Below are 24,492 nucleotides of genomic sequence, written 5' to 3' on the forward strand. Positions count from 1 at the left end.
AATACGTTTAGTAACATTTTTTTTTTCTTGTCACACTCACATCCCACATTTTATTCTTTCTTTGCTATATAGTTTGAAAGATGCGAATTTGGAGAATATACATATAACCGCATTAATGATTTGTTGTACGTCCCTAGACTGTAGTTGAGTAGTTGTGTATGCCGAGGATTTTGGAGGGAAAATTTGATTTTTTGAAGTTCAAAGTTACCTTTTCTCAGTTTCTCTCTCTCTCTCTAGCCAAATTCATTTATTCTGATTTCATTGGCTAGCTGTCTGTTTACTTCTCTTTCCTTATTCTCTCTCTCCTCTGTTCTTGTGGATATAGAAAATGAGAAATTAGTTTTTAGATTCATTCCATAATCAGAGAGATCTGATCTGATCTGAAGACTTGGAAAAACCCAGAAAACGCTCTTTCTTTCACATATATGGATATAAGCTCATGTAAAGTCACAATCTTTGTTTTTTGATTTTTTATTACTTACTACAATTATTTTGAATTGTGAATGTATTAATGGTCAACTACCATGTTCACATGCACCACACAAAAAAAAAGGGAAAAAAGACTATTTTTTTTCTTCTAATTTTCCTTCTTCTTCTCTGTTTCAGAGTTTTGAGATTTGTGATTGTGTGCATGTACGAGCTGAAACAAATCATCAAGGTGTAGTCATTGGATGAGAAAATTATAGATGTCTTGTTCTGACAAAACGACGGTGGATCCACTTTTGAGAGATTTAAATGAGAAGAAAGAGAGTTTCCGGCGGAATGTGGTGTCTTTGGCGACGGAGCTGAAGCAAGTGAGGGGTCGTTTGGTTTCTCAAGAACAGTCCTTTCTTAAAGAAACCATAACTAGAAAAGTGAGTCCTTTTCTTTAAATGAATCATTTATTCTATGATTGATTCTCTTCCTTTTTGTTCATGTAATTTAAATGGTGGGGTCAAAATCTTATTAGGTTGCTTTGGATTTTTGAGTTTTAAAATAATTGAATCAGATAGAAGTGATTTGGCTTTTCTTTTGGTTTGTTTGTTGTTTCAGGAAGCAGATAAAAGGGGGAAGAACATGGAAATGGAGATGTCTAAATTGCAGAAGAGATTGGAAGAAAGGAATTGTCAGCTTGAAGCTTCTGCATCTGCTGCTGACAAGGTTTTACTCCACTTACCAAATTTGCTTCCCTTTCTTAGTATTATCCAAAGGTTTCATTTTTATGGTCTTTGTGTTCTTTCTTGAAACTTGAATCTGTTCGAAGAGTTATTTGAGTGGTTTTAGAATCCTATCAAGATTAAGAAGACAACTTTTGAGACATATATGTTTGTCTCTTTATATTTGTTATTAGGATGTAATATATGATACGAGTCTGTTCAATGTGATCCATTTGTGTATTAGTGATCTAAGCTTAAAGGTTGCATTGTTCCATCTTTGCATTTATGTTCTTGTAATGACATACTCTTGGTTGGACTAACTGATTATATAATCTTTGTTGTTGAGAAAACAGTTTATCAAAGAGTTGGAGGAATTTAGATCAAAGCTTGACGCAACCAAGCAAACTGCAGAGGCTAGTGCTGATTCTGCTCAATCTACACATATCCAATGCTCAATGCTAAAAAAACAACTTGACGACAAAACACGTTCTCTTAGAGAACACGAAGACCGTGTAACTCAGCTCAGTCATCAGCTTGATGATCTACAGAGAGATTTAAGCCTAAGAGAGTGCTCAGAAAATCAACTTAGATACGAAGTTATGAGAATCGAGCGTGAGGTTAGAGAGACCATTGCAAAGGCTGGGATAGGTGGCATAGACTGCGAGCTCCGGAAACTTATAGAAGATATCTCTCCAATGAAATTCGAGACGATGAATAGACGAGTTGAGGTAAAAGACGGAGAGATTACAAAACTGAAAGATGAGATAAGGCTAATGTCAGGTCACTGGAAACATAAGACTAAGGAACTCGAATCTCAGGTGCATCCATCTTTTTCCTTTTGAATAAAGGCCATTGCACATTTGTGTATGTTGTATCTAAATTCTTTGAAACAATTAACAGCTGGAGAAACAGAGAAGAACTGATCAAGATTTGAAGAAGAAAGTACTGAAACTAGAGTTCTGTCTACAAGAAACACGAAGCCAGACAAGAAAGCTGCAGAGGGTAAGTAGTATATAAGTCCATAGTTTTAAACATTCGTGTAGCTTCTTGATTTGGATGATCCAATTTGGATCAAAGGGGTTCTTATTTTTGTTTTGTGTGTGAATGAAACACAGAGAGGAGAGAGAAGGGACATGGAGATCAAAGAGATAAGGGATCTGATGTCGGAGAAACAAGAGCTTAATGAGTCTTGGGATAAACAGAAGTTCTGGGACAATCCAGGGTTCAAGATCGTTGTATCAATGTCTATGTTGATGTTAGTGGTAGTCTCCAAGAGATGATTTTGTCTTTTTTTGGTATTGTATAAATTTATTTAGTTGGAGATAGTTGATGAAAATTTAACTTTTGTCTTTTTTTGGTATTGTATAAATTTAGTTGGAGATAGTTGATGAAAATTTAACTCATGTAGTAATTGGTAGTTGTGTATGTGTTAGTAAAAAGTAAAAAACAAGCTTCCGTATTCAATTTACTTCTATTTTGTCTTTTTAATGTTAGTTTAATTATATTTACGTTAAACCTTTATCAACAAGCTTCCGTAGCTCAGTTGGTTAGAGCGTTGGTCTTATGAGCCGAAGGTCGCGGGTTCGAGCCCCGCCGGAAGCATATTTTTTTAAATTTCTCAAGCCCATTAAGAAAGCCAATACATAAATAAAAACCGGCCCATGAAAATTTCCAAATGTTTATTTTGTTTTTTCTTGCCTCTCCGACACGTTCGACACGTGGCCCCGGTTCAGCCTGTAATCTCTCTTTTGGAATATTCCGATATATATCCCATATATATACGTGTATGTATGTATGCATATAAGCAGTAAAATACAAAATTGCCCATACTTTGTCGTTTTCGCACCGTCCCCACTTCTCACAGCTTTGTCCAAATATTCAAAATCAAAATACTCCAAATAATTAAATTATTACTACTAATAAAATAATTCGGTTGTTTCTTTCGACTAATTAAACAAGTAAATTATTACTACTAATAAACTAGTAGAAGTAGTATATATATATATATATATATATATATATATATAATTTATTAGGCTGGAAATGTCATTATATTTATGGCTGTTGGTTGTTGAACTAGATATTCATAATGTTATAGCAGACAATTGTATGACTTCTAGGAGCTAATTATTGGAACTATGTAAGAAGCTGTTCTTTTCAACAAAAGCACAGATTAGAAAGAAACGGAAAAAAAAAAACTACAAAATAATAGTGCATATTAGTCCATTTAGCTTAGCAACTTTGACAATATGAGTTTGACTAGTTTTAAATCTAAAGTTGGAGAGGAAAAAAATGGTTCTCAGAATAGAGCTACTAATATAAATTATATACTAGTATCTATATGTGCCGGTAATTATAGTATAAAAATTTATGAATTAGTTAAATATACTACATATTTTTGTTAATACTTACTATGTCACTCCAACATAAAACAACTTCGAGATTAAAAAAGAAAAGAAAAGAGCAGAGAAAATAAACGTTTACAGTATTAAGGGTATAATAATAAATATATACATAAAGGAGGGGGGGGGTGGGGGCCAAAGTTTGAATGGTCAAAACTAAGAAAAGAGGAAAAACAAAAACCAATGTCTTTCAAACTCCAATTTACTAACTCCGAAGACTATCTTTTTTTCTTTTTCTCTTTTTAAAAAATTTAATTTATAATTTGATGATATAATATGACTGTCACCAGCGCATTGTAGCATACGACACCTCTCATCAAATAAAATAGGCTTCTTTACAAAAATTATTCATTAATCAGACCAACAACAAGGGGGAGAAGAGAGAGAGAAGGGGGGGGGGGGGATTCATCATTCAATCAAAGCTTCGTTAATGGATCTACCACTACTAATCATATCTTGTTGATTTATATTATCATTCTTTCTCCTTCTTTTATTTTCTTCGATCTCAATATTTCTGGGTTTCCCGGGTACGTTTCAATCTCTCTATCTATTTTTTTTTGCGTTTTTGTTCTTAGATTTCTCTTATAAAATTCTGGGTTGTTATAAAGTTTCCCAATTTCCACCAATAATTTTTTTTTTTAGATAGATCGGTTGAGATTTGGTTTTTGGACAAGATGAGATAGATTTCTATGTTCTTCGTTTTTTTTTTTCGTTAGATTTTTCTCCATATGTTTTTTTTTTTTTTGTGGGGTGATAATTATGTCCAGTGACTCGTTAAAAATCGAAACTTTGCATGTTGGTAGCTTCAAAGATGAGTCTTTTGAGTATCATCAAAATGTATGAAATTGCCTCAATGAAACTGATTACCTTGTGATTGTTAATTACAGATATGGTTTATGAATCATCATGAGCTAACGATCACTTTCCTTTATGGTTATCTCCTGCAGGGTTGAGTTCTTTTTTTTTGTTGTGGTATCTGATTGAGATTTGAAGAGTGGTGACAAAGGAAGACATCTTTATTTCTATACAAATTCGTCTGTGTTTATTTGTATCTTTGGGATGGCCTCCGTGGGCATAGAGCCTAGTGCCGCGGTTAGAGATTCTTCTACTACTGATGTTGATAGATTACCTGAGGAGATGAAAGACATGAAAATTCAAGATGATAAAGTATGCTTCTTTCTTCTTCTTTTTTAGGATTTGATGCTATTTTTCATATGGTTTTATGATTGTTTATTTATTTCACTGACATGTGTTAATGATCTCTAGGAAATGGAAGCTACAATCGTTAATGGCAATGTCACAGAGACTGGCCATATTATAGTAACTACTATAGGAGGAAGAAATGGCCAACCTAAACAGGTTTGTCTTGTGCAAAACCGATCCTTCATTAGCTGATTCGATAGGATTTTTCAGTAAGCTAAGTGAGTTTCCTTGTATGTTTAAATTGCAGACAATCAGTTACATGGCGGAGCGAGTTGTTGGACACGGCTCCTTCGGCGTTGTGTTTCAAGTGGGTGTTACTTTTTGTTCTTTCTTCGAGTGTCGCTTCTCTATGAAACTGTGTCTGACCAGCTCTTTGTTTTTTTCAGGCTAAATGTTTGGAAACAGGAGAAACTGTTGCGATAAAGAAAGTTCTGCAAGATCGGAGGTACAAGAACCGTGAGCTTCAAACAATGAGGCTACTTGACCATCCTAATGTTGTGGCTTTGAAACATTGCTTTTTCTCAACAACTGAAAAAGACGAGCTTTACCTCAACTTGGTTCTGGAATACGTTCCAGAGACTGTGCACCGTGTCATCAAGCACTACAACAAACTTAACCAACGAATGCCTCTCGTTTACGTCAAACTTTACACATATCAGGTAGATTTAATATTCACGAACTGTGATTACAATTGTACATGTCTTTGTGGAGTTTTTTTAAAAGAGTTTTCTACGTTTTGCAGATTTTTAGGTCCTTATCCTACATTCACCGTTGTATCGGCGTGTGTCATCGTGACATAAAGCCTCAAAACTTGTTGGTAAATCCACACACTCATCAAGTGAAACTATGCGATTTTGGAAGTGCAAAAGTATTGGTGAGTTTGATGAATCTATCTCTTAAGAAAAACATTTTGAAGCACTGAGATTCAACCATTTATTGATCAATGGTGGTTCTTGAAACAGGTAAAAGGAGAGCCAAACATATCATATATCTGCTCGAGGTATTACAGAGCACCCGAGCTCATTTTTGGAGCCACAGAGTATACTACAGCCATTGATGTCTGGTCTGCAGGATGTGTTCTCGCCGAGCTTCTTCTCGGACAGGTAAAAAAACTGTTGTAAAGTCTCAAATCAAACATCTTTGTTCTGTTAAAACGTTACTTCGTGGTTGACCAATCTGTTCTTTTGTTCATATCAGCCATTGTTTCCGGGTGAGAGCGGTGTTGATCAACTTGTAGAGATTATAAAGGTACTACCTTTGTTCTGATTTCACTCTAATAACTGTGCCAGGTTACACCTATTCAATGTATAATGTTATACTTTCATGTATTGATGAATTGAGTAGGTTTTGGGAACACCAACAAGAGAAGAAATCAAATGCATGAACCCCAACTATACAGAGTTTAAATTTCCTCAGATCAAAGCTCATCCATGGCATAAGGTTTGTACGTTCATAATACACTTCAAAATTAAAATGTTTTTATGTCTTCATTAATTAGCTATTAATTGCAACATTTTTCATCATAATCCAGATTTTCCACAAACGAATGCCTCCAGAAGCTGTTGATTTAGTCTCAAGGCTTCTTCAATACTCTCCCAATCTTCGTTGTGCTGCTGTGAGTATTTTTCTAAGTCATCTCACCTTCATTTATTCTGCAAAATATTTTGTTTCTTTGTCTGATTTTGTTGTATGATGTTGCCAACTAGCTCGATACACTGATCCACCCATTTTTTGACGAGCTAAGAGATCCGAATGCACGATTACCCAACGGTCGTTTCCTTCCACCGCTCTTCAACTTCAAGCCTCATGGTACTACCACAACTTCCTTATCTTCAAATTCTGTCAAATGTTGGCCTTCAAAAAGTAACTAAGCAGCTCAAAGTATCATAAAAGGAAACTTGAACTCGTCTAATTTGTTGCATGTGTTGTTGTGTGAAACAGAGCTTAAAGGTGTGCCTGTGGAGATGGTGGCCAAGTTAGTTCCAGAACATGCGAGGAAGCAATGTCCGTGGCTCGGTTTGTGATTTTTGTGCTATTACCTGCAAACACGAAAACTAGAGCAAAAAGCAGTCTGAGAAATTCATCTCTCTACTCGTCTCTCTCCTTCTCTGTATTATTATTATGATCATATCTCAATCTGATGATTTAGTAACCCTTTGTTTGTTGTATGAGTAGAGAAAGAGCGAATCACTTGTGGGGGGTTATGATATTTGTATAAGCCAACAAAAAAAGATATATTTTTATGAGAGTTTGGTGTTTTCTGTCGCACTCTTACCAAACATCAATAACAGAAGTAGGCGAGAAACACCGATTCAATGTGGGATGATTGTGAGTCAAACAAAAAAGCAACACGATTGAGGTGAAGAAACAAAGAACCTAAACAAAGATTAAAAGAAGATAAACTGCAGCAGAAGTTAATAGACTAAAGCCAAGACTGAATCTGTAGAATTTTTGTTTTCTTCTTCTAATTCTTTCTCCTTCATCCCCAAGCTTCATTTGTCCCCTTCAAGCCCTTCTCAGTAGCTCTTCTTTCTTCTCCATTCCAAAAGCGGTTCACTTATTGAGTGAGAGAGCCTTTCAGCATGTGCAAGAAGACTTGAGTTTTTGTAGACTACAGATCTTCATTTAAACGTTTGATTAGACGATGACAGACCAACTGTAGTAGGTTTTGTCTTTTGTAGCCATTGTATTATTGCAAGACATCTCAGATGATGACAGGCCTACAGTGGCCATTATACTTGAGAGAAGTTCACAACTTTGGAACTTTATAAAGAATCATATTGTTATATATTTTTCTTTAGGGTCAAAATCAAGAATTATTTTCTATGAATTAAAAAATCCCATGAATGGAAATGTTTAACGTGAAAAAACTTCTTTCTTACAGATTGATCACTTTCAAGAGGTTGATGAAAGTTAAAAAAAGAAAAAAGAAGTTAATAAAAAAAAACACAAAGTGAAGAGAATTCCCAAAAACTAGCATTCAAGAAGATAGTCTTTACAAGTCCACTTGTTGTGACCAAGTCCCTTGCACCGACTACATTGTAGCTGCCGCTTCATCACTTCTTCCGCAGGCGTTTTCTTCTTTGGCGGCCTCCCTGGCGGTCGCCTTGTTGGTGGAGGCGTTACCGTCACTGCCGAACCTCCAGAACTCTCTCGACACATCTCTCCTTCTAATAACTGAACTGGATTTATCGACAGTGAATACGTTGCCCTGTAGTTCTCGACAGTGAAATATCTAGAACAGTAATCATATGGATTAAGTCCGTAAGAGTTGATAACCGCGAGCGCGTGGTGACACGGCAAACCTGTTAACTGCCACCCTTTGCAGCTACAGTCACACTGCTTCATGTTCACAAGCTCAAACGTCTCTCCACGGACTTGGAACAAGTTGTTATCTGCAGGTGCTACCTGAACCGTTTGCGCTTTAACACTCTCCTTCTCTAGCTTTACTTCCATGGAAGGAGTCAATTTTCCATTGGCTTCGGTGGCACTCATCCGTCTCACGTGGATCAATCCCATGATTTTCCCACGGATCACATCGACCATTTGAGTTATTGGTAGATCATTGGCGTCGGAAGCCCAGCTAAAGAACGGTTCACCTGAGTGTGAAGTCATGTGGTTGTACCGAGCACCCGGGAAGTAAGCGTTGGCCCAGTGATCAGGCTGGCTCTTTTGCACAATCCAATCATAAGCTTCCGGTGAGAGGCCTTTGATGTTCTCAACATGTCTCTCGAATGAATCCGCTCTTGGGGCATAAGCTGCAGAATAAAAGTCGTCGACGATTAACCGCTTGATCTCATGAGAGAATGGTCCTTTCAAGTCTCTGATGAGCTCATCGGTCAAATACCGCAAACAATACGCATGAAACGATTTGTCAAACACTTTTGGGATCGATTCCTGCAGATTCTTTTGTCTATCCGCAACGAAAGTTATCTGGCAAGTTATTTGGCAAGACGTGGATAGGCCAGATCTTAGCTGAAGCAAGAACCATTCCCAGTTATCATCTGTCTCCGCATCGACCACTGCAAAAGCCAGAGGAAACACTTCATCGTCCCCATCCACAGAAGTAGCAGCTAATAAAGTACCCTGATACTTCGATTTCAACGGCATACTGTCGAGAAACACAAGTGGTCGACACGCCTGGAGAAAACCATAAACTGAGGCGTGAAACGAAACAAAAACACGGTGAAAACTTGAATCTTCCTTTGTCGTGAACGTAGCGAGACTGCCCGGATTGCTTTCCATTATCTTCTCGCAGAAGAGCGGGAGCTGTTTGTAACCATCCTTGTAAGATCCTTGAAGCTGCTCTCTTGCAATCTCTTTACCACGCCATGCCTGAAAGTAATTCAGCTGAATCCCATACTCTTCCTTGATGTCACTGACAATGTCTTTTGGTTTATAGTTAGGAAAAACTTTCAGCTTCTCCTTGATGATGCTAGCAACCCAGCTTCTACTCGTCTGAAGCCCATTAATCCCACCCGCACCTTCACAAGTATGTGCTGGATTCATTTTCTTGATACAGATCAGCTGAGTTGTTGATAGCCTTGAAGCATGGATCCTCCAAGGACAACCTTCGGCTTTACATTTAACTGTCACTCGGTGGCTATCGTTCTTTTTGTAGCGGAATCCAAACTGATTTGCAATGGCGTATTTCCGCAGCGCTTCACGGAACTCCCCAACGTTTTTAAACCTTTGACCCACTCCTGTGATTGTGTTCTGCCACTGCTGTGTTCTTGCCTTCGTGAGAATATCTCCTTTCGGATTCGGGACTTCAACAATCGCTGACATCATATCGGATGGATTAATAACAATCTGTGCATCAGCAGCTCGGTCCATGACTTGCTCCATAGTTACAGCGGGAGGAGCTGAGACTGAGATTGAGATGGGAAGATCTTCTGGTCCCATGGTGTCATCTATCAAGTCGTCCATAGGAACCGGGGGAATCGCTTCAGACAATGTTGTTCTGCTTGATCTGGAAGACAAGAGGGAACCCTTGAAAACTTCAAAAAATCCAGCAGATATATAAGGCAAAATGATGATTAATGTACCAGCTTTGATTACCTGCTAGCCGGCATGTTTGAAAACTCAGGAGCAGCTTCTTCGGGTAAGAGATAGACATCAGCAGTGTTTGAGTTCTCGTGAAATTTGATCATTCGTTTCAAATCTTTATCGTTAGATATCGAGATGAGCGTCTTCTTGTTATCAGGGAGGAAGTATTTGAGAGAAACTGTCCTGACATCGCAATTAAACATCTCCCCAATTTCTGAGATAAAGTCTATGAATGTCATCTGCTCGTCCACGTCAATTGCGTGAGCATCGCCGCCTTTGTACAGCAGTGATCCGCCTTTCTCCGTCTGGAATTCCCCACCAGACATACATATTGCTATGACCCGTTTCCCTGACATGTCCTGAAACAAGCTGAAGAAGAAAATCAAAACACAACCAAACTAGCCATCAAATCTCCTTATTTTGTTCAAGCATTGTGGTTTCCTAAAGCTTTCCAATGTCACAAACCGAAATTGAACACAGAGGAGGAATCGAACTCTGTAAATTATACCTACACACAACAATATAAGCTCTCAATTCTGATGGAAAACTATATAACAAGCATATGAAACTTTTGTTTCATCACAAAATGATGAATGCACATTCAATGATTCAACCATCAACCAATTTGGTTCCTGAAACTTGAATCTACTGTAATTCATGAAAACCACAATCATCATCGAATTGCAATAAAACAGTGAGATTGAATTCAAAAGGTGGGATATTTCGAAGAAAAGGTTTCAGCTTTAAAAAACTATCTAAATTCCACAATAGCTAATCCTCGTAAACCTAAAAATTGATAGCCCTCAGGATCCCTCGACGCAGTTATAGAAGAATCTGCCACCTAACAACGACATAGCAATAGTAACATTACATCGGAATAGAAGATAACAACGTCGGAGAATAGCACTCATGGTAGAATCACAGAATTTGCGCAAAATTAACGAATTTGGGAAATTGGGCAGCAAGAACCCTAAAGCCAAAAAAAAATTAATGTTTTCTGGGTTGTAATATTATAACTTATAAGAATGAGGGATCGAATTACCTGAAAATTGCAGAGAACGAAGAAACCCTAATCCTAAATTGAAGTGTGTTATGATCTGATGATTCTCGGAAGTAGCTCACGACAAGGAAGAGGGAAGAAGAGCCTGACGTGAGACGACCTTTGGATTTTTTTTTTTTCTTTTTTTTTTCTTTTCTCCTTTTGCATTTAATTTCTTTCCTCACATTAAATATAAAATCAATTACCGATAATTGTTAAAAAGTAATAATAAGTGTCGTTTTGAGTAAAAAATATTTAATATATAATAAAATTAATATAATTTCAGTTGATAAAAAAAAAGAAGATAAATTTAAATTTGATTAGCATTGGAAAAAAAAATAACAAAGAAATATGTCAAATTATTATTATTTTCTCTATAACAAGCAATGCAAAAATAAATATTTAATTTGTGGAATGTCTGTATCCCAAATCCAATTTGTCCGTAATATTTTTTGTAATTTAGTATGTAAGTTTAAGTTTTCATTTAATTTTTCTATTTTAGTTTATATATATATATATATATAAATTTAATTTTTTTAAGAAAAATAAAGAGATGAAAAAAAGATTATCTGGCTAAGGAATGGATGATTTAGGGGAAGTGAGACGATGATGATTAATTGTTGAGGCACTTCCATCATGTGCTTTCTTATTTGTTGGACTCTTAACGTAATTTGTAGCCACACACAAAGCAAAAAAAAAAAAGCTGTCCAGGATCGATGATATCTTCACTGCAAATATAACAAAAGATGCATGTAAACAGATCGAAACTTGTAAACAAATTAATCTTTGGAAACTTTATAAACTATGAGTCTATGAAGCGATTCCAAAGACCTATGACTAAACAAAAACGCATAATAGAAAATCTTGAGGGAATATAGTTAATTATCAGAGCTCTGCTTACCATAAACGATTGTAATGGCCTTTGAGAAGAAGAATTTAAATACTCCTAAATTTCGTAGAAGCAAACAAGAGAAAGCTTTCGTGATGAGTCCGTTTTACTGGCGACGAGAAGCTTTCTGAAAAAGGTAATCAAAACTCAATTCGATGGGAATGGTAAAATGTTAATCTCAACAAACAATTTTTGTATGCAAAAAGAACTGAAGCCAACAAAGATCGAAACAGAGTGAAGTAAAAAAGTTACCTTTTTTTGAGAACACATTGCTTCGATCAGATTAGTCGGAGGCGTAGGGTTAGACTACGAACAGAACACATTGAATGAAATTTCCTGATGATGATCGAAGTAATAGAAGAAGAACACGGAGACGTACGTATAGGGGCTGATAGGGGTTGGATTACGAACAGAACACATTGAATTATATTTGATTGATGATGATCAAAAGTAGAAGAAGAAGAAGATTAGGAGATGAAGAGCGATCGATGATGAGTCTCTTCTCATGATATTATCATATAGAAACACAACTACGTACATACATATATATGTCGGTTAATTTTGCACTTTTTAACACAAAAAAGGAAATATTATTTTGAATGTTGGAAAGTAACGGCTACAAATGTCTAATCTGTAATAACGTTACGATTACTGTGTGTTAATCTAATCTAGTTTGTGATTTGGTGAGATTTATGAAAGATTTTAAGAGATTCACACAAAAGACAAATAGGTTCATGGACTTCTCAAACACAAAAGTCAGGTCTGTGTCTAATAATTAATGGCTTCTTCTTCTTCTAGTTACCATATTCCTCGACAAATAGGTTCATCGACTTCTTCTAGTTACCATATTCCTGTGCATTTCTTTCTTCTGAAGCTTTTTACCGTCGGTGGAAAAGCCGGTGACTGGAAGATCCCTCCTTCAGCTTCTTTCTCTTTCAACGAATGGGCTCAAAAAGCTCGCTTCAAAGTTGGAGACTTTATTGTTTTCAAGTACGAAGCCGGTAAAGACTCTGTTCTCCAAGTGACACGAGAAGCTTACGAGAAGTGCAACACCACGAGCCCTAAAGCCAGCTACACCGATGGGAACACAAAGGTGAAGCTAGACCAATCCGGTCCGGTTTACTTCATCAGTGGAACAGAGGGTCACTGTCAAAAGGGTTAGAAGCTACGCCTAGTTGTCGTCACTCCTCGTAACTCTGCTTTCTCTCCAGCTCCTTCGCCATCTGAGTTCGACGGTCCAGCCGTAGCTCCTACTAGTGGTGCTGCAAAGCTCACTGGCGCATTCGCCGTCGTCAGCCTTATTCTTGGTTTCTGGACCTTCTGAAGCTTTTCTTATAGAAGAAAAATTAGTTTGAATTCTATTTATTAATTTTCGAACATGAAGCAGAGATCAGATCACTGTTGTCTCGCTAGTCTTGTTATTTATTAAATTAAATTAATTATTTAATCGGCTTTGTTCTTCCTCTTGTTCAGTTCAACAGAATAAATGGATCTCTATTAAAAGTAACAAAAAAACAAAAACAAAAATCTGGGTATCAATTCGTTTCTCAAATCTCGATTCTGGTTTTTTTTTTGTTTTGTCTTGTTTTGAAACCTTATGAAAGAGAAAGAGCAAAGAAAGACGATGCTTTTCTTTTTTTCTTGAGAATTTGTATTTTTCTTTTTTTTGAAATCCTTCATAATAACACATATAGAGGTGAGATTGTTTCGTTCATATTTCTCACTAGTTTTCAACTAAGGAACTATCCAAAATCTTTTAAAATCTATGTTAAATACTTTTACAAAAAAATTGTGTCAAATTTGAATAACACTGGATTTTATAAGATTTATATAAATGTCTAATTGAATAACAAGATGTTCTAAATTACTTTGACTGATTTTAAGGAAATTTCAAATTCAATAACACTGGATTTGGATAGTGATTTAAAAATCACAAACTAAATAACAGAAGATTTTAGTAAAACACCAGAAGCTTCTAAAATTCTAATTTAATACCCCTCTTAAGATTTTACTTATGGGCGTAGGGTCTGCTACTGGATCCAGCTCTTTAGTTATCCACCCCAAAGCCCATCTTTTGCTAAGAAAATAGGAGAAAACCAAATAACAAAGACAATAATAGTATAGCTCGTATATTAGGTGAAATCGAAAATGTATGTATTGTGTGTACAACAGTACAAGTTAGCAAATTCCTTACTTTATCAATACAAAAAGACAGAAGTAAAGCAAAGGACTTGCTTCTGTCAATACAAAAAAGCTTTTGGTGATACAATAGTAAACATGAGTTGCATTACGTCACGACCTTCTTGGGTCAGCAATCTATTACGTCACTCTTCCTTAAGAATGTAAACTACATGTCGTTTTTGAACTCCATCTCTTATGGACACTGCTTGCCGAATCTCCAAATTCATTCGTAACATCCTGCTATCTAAAGCCAAATAACGTATCTCCCATGCTACTCGAAAGGAATGAATGGTTTACGATTTCACCAAACAAAAAAAAAAACGGCAGAATCAGACCAGAAAGCGATATGTTATATGGACTATGGATTCGTTTTATTTTTAGGGGTATAGTTTCTGCTATGGATTCGTTTCGTTTTAAAACAAAAATAATACTATTAATAATCATTCTAATTGATTACAGCTAAGATAACTCTCTATCATCTCAAAAACAATGCGACGACTTAACCAATAGAAAACATTAATAAGAACAAAGGAAATATTATGTAAATGATTCTAGAAACAAGTGGGAGCTTTAATAATCTGTTGGCTATGGTTCCTGCGCTTACGTCTTCTGATATTTCTATATAAATAATCACTTAATTTGGTTCACGTGATGAAAAAGAATAGTTGAGTGGAGAATTTTTACCCTCGAACATAACACTTTTTAACTTTGCTATTCAAATCGAATCAAGAAGTTACTAACTCACACGTTTAACTAATTATTGTTACCTGTTATATTTTTAATCACATCTAGAAATTATAAGAAGCTTTTTGGACTATGAGACTGAGTCCTTCTATTTTTGGCTAACAAAATTAATTACATTTCATGTAAAAAAATTGGTCGCATCAATCCCATCATTTATATATATAAGGTATAGCCATCAGCCATGCAAGAATTTTGCTGGTCAAACTAGGCGATGAACTCTGATGGAGGTGGATTACCTAGCTGTGGGATTGCTGTTTATAGGTGAAAGATTACCAAAGAAGATTAGGATATATTTTATGAAAAGAGGCATATTAGATATTAATCACTTCTAATTATATATATATAGCTTGTAGTTGTTGGATATATATTCCACAAAGAAGCAAGAAGAAACTCTTATTGTCGTGTATATTAAAATATCAAGTCGTTTTATTCTCCAACAGATTCTTTTTCACTTATCTTTTTGACTGTGTGCATCCGCCCCACCATATTAGAGAATTCATTATACTTAAAAATCTATATATATATAGTATTTAAATTTGGCGTTTTGATATGCAATTTACTGTAGCCATCTTCTCATCTTTATTCTAATGTGAAACGGATGATTATTAGCTCCATCGTTTAAGTTCAATATATTATTGTTACAAACTACAACGCCTAACTTTATTTCAAGTTTAGATTATTCACATTAATTCTTAATGTAATATATGACTTATTTGCCACTCATTATTCTTCCGCTAAAAAAGAAAATTAGGGTTAACTAGTGTTTAATATGAGAAGTGTTTTGGAAAATAAATAAAAGTGGCCGTAGTTAATTAGGCAAGAGTTGCTAAGATTGGTAAGGAACGGAAAGAAAGAGAAGAAAGTGAGAGTATGTTTGAAATTGATAGAAGAGAAAATTCCATTTTAACTAAAACAAATAATAAAACAATGTTTAATTAGAAAAAGATTTGGTTCCAAAAGAACTCTATAAAAAGGAGGTTGAAGAAAGTGAGAAAGAAAATGCCAAACAAAACAGAGAACTTGGACGCCTAACCAATGCTTTTTGTTTTGGTGTCAATTGAAAACAACACATTACATGAATTTTTTTTTGCAAAACCTCGAGCACCATGTGATTGTGTCACCAGTCACGTGTTTTAATCCGTGCCGTTAATATCCCCGACTACTACTGTATGCGTTATGAGCTTGAGTCTATATAAACTTAACGTTCAATGTTCATTCAAATAGTTATATACTATAAGAAAATTTTGAAAATAAAAATAAATCTTGAGTCGCTATTCAAAACTCTGAGGAAAAACAAATGCAAACGATTGAGAATTCGTGATAGAAATGTCAAGTTCTTGATACTTTTGAGAGAAGAGCAGCACAATTTTAGATAAAATAATAGAGCCACACCAAAATCAAAAGCGAACCGAACTTCGAACATATTATATCAAACTCTCTTTAATTAACTTTAATTTATAAATTCTTTGTAATAAAATAACGAGCCAGATTAAATGCAGTGATTATAGTATAAACTTAATTTATTTGACGTATATTATTCTGCATAACGCATGTATAATAATATATGCTGTCATCTCTTACTATTCTTAACATTTTGGAACGTTCGGTCGGTTAAAGTATTATATTGTTGGTTCACTCGTTAATATTTTGGTGGGTCATATTCCTTATAAATACATGCGCAAACCCACCTCTCCACTTAAGACACCAACACATCAAAACAACTTCTAATATATATATAAAAAAACTCTATCTTCTCTTTTTTTTTTTTTTGGTGTATCTTCGTGCTCTTGAATCTGTCACAAATTCTTCAAGAACGAATAGTAATGGGAGGAGACAAGAGATCACAAAGCAGCAAGAGGTTCTCTCTCTTTAGCTTCTTCAAATCACGAAGATCTCACAACAGAGTGGAAGTGGACGCCTCTTGCGACGACGTCGTTTACACTCGCAAAGCAATGGCTAGTGATGAAGACAAACGTCATTGGGTCGCTGAACCAGGTATCGACCGTAAAGCTTCTGCCTTTATCGCCAAGTTTCATGCCACTCGTGTCTCTGAGTCCGAGCGTCAGACAGTCTCTCCTTATCGATCCGACAAGGCATGATGATGGATTAAGGATGAATATGATAATCAATGACTGATTCACTTCTCTGTAAATTGTCTTTCTCTTTTTCTATGTCCTTGTTATAATTCGTTGATTGTGTCCTAAAATGAAGCTTCTCATTCTTTTGCTCTTTTCTCATCTTCTAGCTAGTTCTATCATATGGGGTGTTTTTTGGTTGTGATTCTGTCGGTTAATAACTCAAAGTCATCAGATTCGTCTGTGTATAGTTCCTGCTCGTTGTAAAATCGTCATAATTTAAAATGAATAGAAGAGAATAAAGATTACTGAATCCTCGTAAATTTGTTTTAAAATGTGCCTATCTTAGTCTCTGAGTTAACAAAAAAAAAAAAAAAAACAAAGCTTTCTGGATTAATCAAAACTAATTCCCTTCGTAAATATTTAATGAAGTGGTTTTAATAAATGTCACGTTTTTTACTACCATGATGACAAAAACAAAAAAAATGGAGTGAATAAGACTAATGGCTTGCAAACACCAAAATTTACGATGTGTTTTGTTCGAATTCTCACATAATAGACGACAAATTGAACCAAATCTAATATATAGATCAAGTCAGTCATGGTCAAACTGGTTTGAAATTAGAAAACCTATAAACTTTCATATAATAATCAAAGTCCAAACAACATAACTTTGATTAATCCGACCCATCCGAAGTAATAATTAATGAGATGATCTCAAATGGTTCTAGTTAACGAGTGTATGGGTTTTTAATACAGTAATTTCCTAGCAAAAAAAGTTCGATCATTGAGATCCATTCAAAATAATATAACTAAAAGACAAAGATATGAAGCCAGCTATTAGAATCAAACAACTTTATATGATTGATATTATTTGCATGGAGGGGAGGTCCTTGTTTAGTTCCTGCTCTCAGATAATGCAGCAGTTGTTGTACAAAAGGTACATTTACGAGTACTTTTATTCTTCTCTTTATTTCTTTCTTCCTTCGCCTTTGAGCCTTTTCTTGGTTCATATATATACTCTTTACTATTACTGCCAATTATTACCCCAAAATATTCCCTTTAATTTAAATTTAATGGTTGTAAGTCTAGTGATCTCTTAGTGAGTTAGTGGTGCCTGCATAACTCATGATTTGTGAGTGTGTCAGTCTACAAGATTCGACCACCACGAATAATAAAATAACAATAACTCACAAAACATAGGAAAAAAACAATTAAGACTAACAAGGCCGCTTAACAGCTGTAATTGACTATTCGTGGCTATTAAGTATTAATGGCTAGTACTCATCGGTCTCAAATAATTGACTATTCAGAGAAATGACTACCATCTATTTGCACCCCACATGTAAATCCACTCCCGAATTTGTTCAACCCAAGGATCAAGTTGCACCCCAAAATAACACACAAGGACCACTTGAATAGTTGAATTCATAGAGAAAGTTGATTTTGAGAAGTATTTGAAATTCAAATTTCTTTAAAGTATCATTTTTTTCTTTTCATAAAGAAACCTACTTTTTTTTTTTCTAAAAAAGCAATGCCATTAATTTTTTTAGGTTCAACTGTTTTATTCTGATTGAGAAAGAGATAGTGAAGCAAGAGATTTTCCTTTGCTTTATTGGTATCAATATGGACCTAACCCTGGCGGGAAGTATAACTTTAAAAGCCATAGCCAACGGCTTAATTCGGTTGTCATACGTACTCTTTATTTATACATTGACCATGTTCGTTAAGTTGCCGCTGCGTCTCTTTCCGGCTGTCAAAATTTAAAAGTCAACGTGGCCAAATAAATGTGAAAACTGCCACTGAGACTATTTTTACAGAGATTGCCGGTGTATCATGTGTCGCCATGAAAAACAGGCGATAGTTAAAACTGCCACTGCGACTTGTTTTAACAAAAACGGCGTCTCATTTCAAAGATTTAAACTCCAATAACCTTTATTTTTTAGTCGCAGGATGTGGTTGTTGCGGAAACTTAACTAACATGCTCATTGTATAGTTTTTATATATCTAATTAGTAAATTATAAAACTAAGTAATAAAACTATTTTAGATGTTTATTAAAAATTCAGCATTGAAAATACAATAGGATTTTTTTTATTTTTATTTTTGTGAAAACAAAATTATAATTATAGAAAACATGAAACAAATGGAGTAATAACTAAATACAAAACAGATGGAGTTATAAATTCTCCAAGAATGGAATAACATAATAACTCTAATTTTATGAAATACGAAGACAACGCATATAATGTCGGCCGGTAATAACAGTTGATGTAATCCATCAAAGGAAAACTCATTTGTTCAAGATAGGTCATATGAGACCAACCATCCTTCTTGCTGATCCTGATTTTGACTCGGATTGTCAATTCCATCTTGAGGCACACTTGGACGATATCCATCCTGTGGTTGATATTGATTATGACCAAGATGGTTAACATTTGCATTATGATCATAAACACCAACAGCTGGATTTATCACTGGATAGTAATCTTGTTGGTCAGCAGCACCAGAAAGATTGTTACCGGAAAAAGCATTAACCTCCTCTGGTACTTGAAGAGCGTTGGAAACATTGAGAGTTGGAAAGAATTGAGAATTCACTTCAACTGAAGATGTTGGTGCCATGACATTTGTAGCAGCTTCAGATGATTCACCATATTCAACATGGGATTGCCTTAGGATTTTGTTTTTGTGGTGATAAAGTTCTTTAAGATATTGATCAATGTACTTACACAAATCTTCACGGTGTCTGTTAGTCAGCTGAAATCTATCTTCCTTCCCACCAAGAAGCTCGAACATGGCCTCTTTCATCATCCTTTCCTTATTGTCCTTTATCTTTCTCTTGTTATTCCTCATAGCTTTTGGTATGTTTTGTTTGAGAAAGCCTTCATGGTTCACCATTTTTTTCTCTTGCTCCATATCTGTCAGCATCTCGAACTTCTCCACGACGTTCTTTACTCCCAAGTTCGATGGCCAGACCTCCGGGGTTGAGTTGGATGGATTGTAAATCACAGCACATGCTTCGACTCCGCAGAGTACGGAAAGCTCGTGGATCTTTTTCACGAAACCTTTCTTTCTCTTATTGAATGTTGCTTTCCTCGTTGAATCATTTTCAATGTAAGATCGGTTTAGCTTCTTTCTCGTCATAATAATGACAACAATTGAAGAAAAAATATGTGTGTATATGAATTATTTTTTAGTGATTTTGAATGGTGTGTGTTGATTTATCAAAATTTCGTTTATATAGAACAAATGATTTATTATTTTAATTAAATGATGAGTTGTTAAGCTGACAAATTTAATAAAAAGATTTGCTTTTAATTTTATAAAATTTTATTAATTATATTTTTTAAGTAAAAATCTTTAGTGTTGCCACTTGGTTAGATACAATAACGAACATTTATTGGTGAGATTTTCTGTTCATACTATAAGATTTATTACCATAAAAACATTAAAACCATCACTAATGTTGTATCCACTTGTAAAATTCTGGCTAAGAAGAGTAAATGAAAACATCAAAAGTTATCATTTTTATTTATGAAGATACACTGTAATTAAATTTGGTGAAATTTTTGTCTATATAAATTATAGTCATTTATTATTTTATTTTGAATAACAGCTAATATTACACTCAATCAGATTATTTACCTTTTGAGATATCATCACTAAACATATTTTAGCTGTAAAACATTATCTTCTCTATCAACTTATTTTTAGATTTGATACAAAACAAATTATTTGGCATTCAACTGTTTTACAGCTTGTCAAACTTAGTGGACACCTAAGTTGCATGGAAACAAAAACGAATACGCGGAAACGTAACGTTTTGGAAATAAGAAACAATTTTTCTAAAATTAAGAAATTGAAAAGTTTTAGAAACGTATGTATATATATCTGGATATATGTATATATACATAATAAAACACCAAACATAAAACCTATATCAAAAAGAATATTTGAAACAACACAAATTCAAAACATAAAAATTAAATAGTTGAATTAAAACAATAATAATATTATATATTTATATGTATAATGAATATATATTTTCAAATTATTTTATTTATTAAGTTTTTAAGCTAACAAAAAGTTATCGTCGTGTTTCCAAAACAAAAACGGATTTTCCATCTTATTTCCAAACAGAGATTTTTAGGAATATCCAAATATAATGTGTCTTCGTGACTTGTTTACGTGTTTCCAAAAATTTCTGTTTCGGAAATAGAAAACGGATTTTTTAAAAAGTTTTCATGCAACACAGGTAGACACACAATAAAAACGAGAATATCACTAAATCTTTATAAAAAATGAAAACGAGGATATCACAAGTCCAATAACACTGAAAAGTGAAAACCCATAGTCATCACAAAATATAATAAAACTATGATAAAAAGAACATTTGAATATAATTATTTGTTTTGCTTACTAGAACTTGAAACACACTCAGCCACTCTTAAAGTCTAGTAAGACCACATAGAAAGGAAATACTAACGAAACCATGTATTATTGGTAGGACTTGGATTGGTAACAGGGATCGTGCTGCTTGAAGTAACGATGGTTGAAACCGTGGACGAATCACCAAGGATTTGTTGATGCTGGTCTTGGGGTTGGTGGTGATCATCCATAAATAGAAAACCCCTTTGCTCATCATCAACTGCATAGTTCAATGGTTCAGGCTGGTGGTGCATCATCTCCATAAACCATTGTTGTTGGTTCTGACTATAGTTCTTATTTAGGTTTAATTCAAACTTGGAGGTTGCTCATAGAGTCCAACATGTGGAGATGACGGATAACGAAATTGTTGGTGTTGTTGTTGTTGTTGAAAATGGTTTAGAAAAGCTGCCAATGATGAAGAGGAAGAACCGGCCTCATTAGGTGTGGTGGTTGGTGGGGTTGTAGATGCCATGACTTCCATTGATCCAGTCCTTTCAAAGGTAGTCCCGACTGCACCAGCAGCATTGGAAGACTCGCCGATCTCCATGCCAGAGTTCTGTAAAATCTCAAACCTGCGATTAATATTTTTGAGATATTGTTCAATCATAAAACCTAAATCATTAAGATCCATGATATTCATATGAAACTTTCCCATGTTTCCTATCAAACACTGGAACATGAGTTCTTTCATCTGTAGCTCCCGGTTATCTTTTCTTAGTCTCCTGAAATGATCGGACGCTTTCGCAATCCTTTGTCTGAGAAAGGTTTCTTGGTCCACCATCTTCTTTTGTTGGTCCATTTCTGGAAGCGTCCTGAAATCTGAGACTATCCTTTGAACACAGGAATTTGATGGCCACACTTCGGGGTTGGAATCGTACGGACTGTAGATGATGGCACATGCACTGATGCCACACAAAGTGGAGAGCTCATTCACTTTCTTCATCAACCCTTTCTTTCTTTTCTTGAAAGTTGCTTTCCTCGATGAACCATTGGTAATGAAAGCAAGTTTTACTTTCTTTCTCGTCATCAAAGCTTGTTTTCTTTTTGTTATTTTTTTTTGTGTGTGTTTTTGTTTTGTTTTGAGTTAGCCGATGAGTGTGTTATACTTATACAGTGAGGAAGATCGGGTACAAACATTTGTTTTCTTCAATATTAGATTACAGCTAGTCATAAAATTATTAAGTGCAGCGAATAAAGCTGTATTTAGACTTTGCAAATGTATTCTTGTATGAATATAAATATTTTGTGAATATTTGTGTTAAATTTGTAAGATTTGTTTTCAAAATTGGGTCAAAGATTCTTTCTGATCAGTACGTATCTGGAATTACTCATTTTATTGGATACTTTGACTGTGGATTATTGACTTGTAAATTAACGACAAACGAAAAACATTACATAGATAAATTATAGTTTTATGTATAACTAGATTAAGAAATTTAAAATGTCTATTGTAATGTTTGTGAAATGTAGATATTTATCAATAATTGGAGGGGTGATGACAAATAAAATGGAATTAGGTAGTATCCCGTGCTATAACATGGGTGCGATATTTTTCATTTAAATTAAAAGTTCTTAAATCGATTTAGGATTAAAATTTTAAATTATATAATATTAGTATTTTCCATAAAATTAGATGAACTTGTACAGATTATTGCACGTATATAACTTTAACATATCTATTTTGGAATAAAAAATACGTCTCATCCCGTCTCGTCTCGTCATGTGTCGTGCCGTTAGAAACTTTATGTGCCATAACCGCTTTCTTTTAAATAGTTAGCCATTAGACAATGTATATTAAAAAAGTTTGGTTAAGAAATTTAAGTAAAATACAGTAATTCTCCATTTGAATATTTAATTTATATTTAATAGAAATCATAATTCTCAAAAAACTCTCAAAATATTTTTAAAATACTTAAAAGACATGTTTTAAAGAAGTTACTTACATGTTACATAGTCAACCATTCTCTTATAGGTATGTGAAAATTAAAATTTGATTACCCGGTGGACCACAAGTAAATTTAATTAAGTTAATATATTTTAGCAGAAATTAATGTGTAAATATGATTTGAAATGTAACATGAAATCATTGTGAATTCATAAATGTATTTATATAAAATAGTGTATAAGTATATAATTTTATGGAGTGATTTTTTATAAAATATTTTTAATTTCTGAATGTCAATTTTTTTTCTTTTTGAAGTCATAAGGTCATATTTCTTTTAATTTGTCTTTTGTAAATATAATTACGACCATACATCAAAATTAAACAGTTAAAAATTGAATCCCTAAAACATAATTGGTTTACAAACATCAAATAACGTTGATTTTTTTGGTCAAAGTGGTATAGTTCTATTAATCACTTTTATACGTTGAAATATTTTTCTTGCACGTTAGAATGTATAATGACCCATACTATACGTTGAAATATTTGTCCCAATTATACGTTAGATTTCTAATGTATTTTGTAATATATTATTCTATTTAGATGCCTTTGTTTATTTGTATATTATCATTAAATTGCATATATTTAGAGGTCTCAAAGTAATTCCTTAGGTTATCCAAAATTTATATCAACCTTATTTATAGTGAAAATCATTTGAGTATAGTGTTTTCATTATTCGAATTATCTATTTGTAGCAAACATATGTTGAACTTAATACTATAAATACACTGAACTTTAATCAAAATTTAATTTACATGTTCTATAAAACTAATTGTATAATCATTTTCCTGATGATATTTAGTGTATATTTTTAATAAAAATATATGATTATCATATATGATGTTTTTAATGTTTTGTCTTAGTTTCAATTTCTAAGATTAGATCAAGACATAGCTTCAAGTTCATCATTGCGGGTTATATCTGAATTAATTTCACATGTGAAATCAGACTACTAAAATAAATTATATTTACGACAATTATAGATTACACGTGTTTATTATAAAAACTCTTGTATTCTTTTTTTTTTGTTGTTAAAACTTAAAAACACTCTTGTATTCTTGTCCTCTATCTTTGTGACTATACTTATTTTATATACGTACCATTCAAACAAATAATTATGATTTTGATAATTATCGGAATTAAGATTATAATCTTGCTCCAAACTTTTTTTTCTACTGTCAAAAACGAAATTAGAAAACAATCATATATGTGTGTAAATTCTTTAAAGGCCCATGAACATTCAAATTTAATTATTCAAGCATCCAAATCAATACAAAATATATAAAACGACTTGATCATTTTGGGTACATGAACATTCAAATTTAATTATTCAAGCATCCAAATCAATACAAAATATATAAAACGACTTGATCATTTTGGGTAAAGTTAGAATAATCATTTATTA

The 24,492-nt window shown here is 34.0% G+C and overlaps 5 protein-coding genes, 1 long non-coding RNA gene, 1 other non-coding gene and 2 pseudogenes across 12 annotated transcripts; 5 read left to right on the forward strand and 4 right to left on the reverse strand.

The window, feature by feature from the left end:
- The first annotated feature begins 32 nt into the window (after window positions 1–32).
- LOC104716814 (nuclear envelope-associated protein 1-like) lies at window positions 33–2,530 on the forward strand. Its single transcript, XM_019237901.2, has 6 exons — window positions 33–441; window positions 607–854; window positions 1,033–1,140; window positions 1,490–1,954; window positions 2,037–2,138; window positions 2,252–2,530. Exons 2-6 carry the CDS (start codon window positions 687–689, stop codon window positions 2,414–2,416), a joined length of 1,008 nt encoding a protein of 335 aa, XP_019093446.2. The 5' UTR covers window positions 33–441; window positions 607–686; the 3' UTR covers window positions 2,417–2,530.
- A 134-nt stretch (window positions 2,531–2,664) lies between these two features.
- TRNAI-UAU (transfer RNA isoleucine (anticodon UAU)) lies at window positions 2,665–2,738 on the forward strand. Its single transcript has one exon. It is a non-coding gene; the product is annotated as a tRNA-Ile (tRNA).
- A 920-nt stretch (window positions 2,739–3,658) lies between these two features.
- Window positions 3,659–7,009, forward strand: LOC104716901 (shaggy-related protein kinase gamma). The gene is made up of 12 exons (XM_010434410.3): window positions 3,659–4,065; window positions 4,486–4,705; window positions 4,805–4,897; window positions 4,989–5,048; window positions 5,128–5,400; window positions 5,484–5,615; window positions 5,704–5,844; window positions 5,939–5,989; window positions 6,086–6,181; window positions 6,273–6,356; window positions 6,448–6,550; window positions 6,683–7,009. Exons 2-12 carry the CDS (start codon window positions 4,598–4,600, stop codon window positions 6,763–6,765), a joined length of 1,224 nt encoding a protein of 407 aa, XP_010432712.1. The 5' UTR covers window positions 3,659–4,065; window positions 4,486–4,597; the 3' UTR covers window positions 6,766–7,009.
- A 522-nt stretch (window positions 7,010–7,531) lies between these two features.
- Window positions 7,532–11,179, reverse strand: LOC104703554 (uncharacterized). Of its 6 annotated transcripts, none has more exons than XM_087465786.1 (4): window positions 10,833–10,999; window positions 10,662–10,760; window positions 9,803–10,149; window positions 7,532–9,713 (listed from the first exon to the last, which is right to left on the reverse strand). In XM_087465786.1, exons 3-4 carry the CDS (start codon window positions 10,144–10,146, stop codon window positions 7,715–7,717), a joined length of 2,343 nt encoding a protein of 780 aa, XP_087321912.1. In that variant the 5' UTR covers window positions 10,147–10,149; window positions 10,662–10,760; window positions 10,833–10,999; the 3' UTR covers window positions 7,532–7,714. The 6 variants fall into 6 exon arrangements, with proteins under 6 accessions (XP_087321912.1, XP_087321837.1, XP_087321787.1 ...); XM_087465711.1 differs by having other exon boundaries at window positions 9,803–10,159; window positions 10,833–10,995; XM_087465661.1 differs by lacking the exon at window positions 10,662–10,760 and having other exon boundaries at window positions 9,803–10,159; window positions 10,833–11,179.
- A 261-nt stretch (window positions 11,180–11,440) lies between these two features.
- LOC104716991 (uncharacterized) lies at window positions 11,441–12,105 on the reverse strand. Its single transcript, XR_756169.3, has 3 exons — window positions 11,971–12,105; window positions 11,731–11,845; window positions 11,441–11,557 (listed from the first exon to the last, which is right to left on the reverse strand). It is a non-coding gene; the product is annotated as an uncharacterized LOC104716991 (long non-coding RNA).
- Window positions 12,106–12,440: 335 nt separating this feature from the next.
- Window positions 12,441–13,133, forward strand: LOC104717052 (early nodulin-like protein 15 pseudogene; annotated as a pseudogene).
- A 3,222-nt stretch (window positions 13,134–16,355) lies between these two features.
- On the forward strand, window positions 16,356–17,031 carry LOC104717143 (uncharacterized). The gene has a single exon (XM_010434709.3). It carries the CDS (start codon window positions 16,467–16,469, stop codon window positions 16,740–16,742), a length of 276 nt encoding a protein of 91 aa, XP_010433011.1. The 5' UTR covers window positions 16,356–16,466; the 3' UTR covers window positions 16,743–17,031.
- A 1,719-nt stretch (window positions 17,032–18,750) lies between these two features.
- LOC104703574 (agamous-like MADS-box protein AGL80) lies at window positions 18,751–19,930 on the reverse strand. The gene is made up of 2 exons (XM_087508245.1): window positions 19,447–19,930; window positions 18,751–19,353 (listed from the first exon to the last, which is right to left on the reverse strand). Exons 1-2 carry the CDS (start codon window positions 19,859–19,861, stop codon window positions 19,019–19,021), a joined length of 750 nt encoding a protein of 249 aa, XP_087364371.1. The 5' UTR covers window positions 19,862–19,930; the 3' UTR covers window positions 18,751–19,018.
- A 1,061-nt stretch (window positions 19,931–20,991) lies between these two features.
- Window positions 20,992–22,205, reverse strand: LOC147949470 (agamous-like MADS-box protein AGL80 pseudogene; annotated as a pseudogene).
- Window positions 22,206–24,492: the final 2,287 nt, after the last annotated feature.

This window comes from Camelina sativa, chromosome 1 (genome assembly GCF_030686135.1).
Source record: "Camelina sativa cultivar CO46 ecotype springtype chromosome 1, ASM3068613v1".
Lineage (NCBI taxonomy): Eukaryota > Viridiplantae > Streptophyta > Magnoliopsida > Brassicales > Brassicaceae > Camelina > Camelina sativa.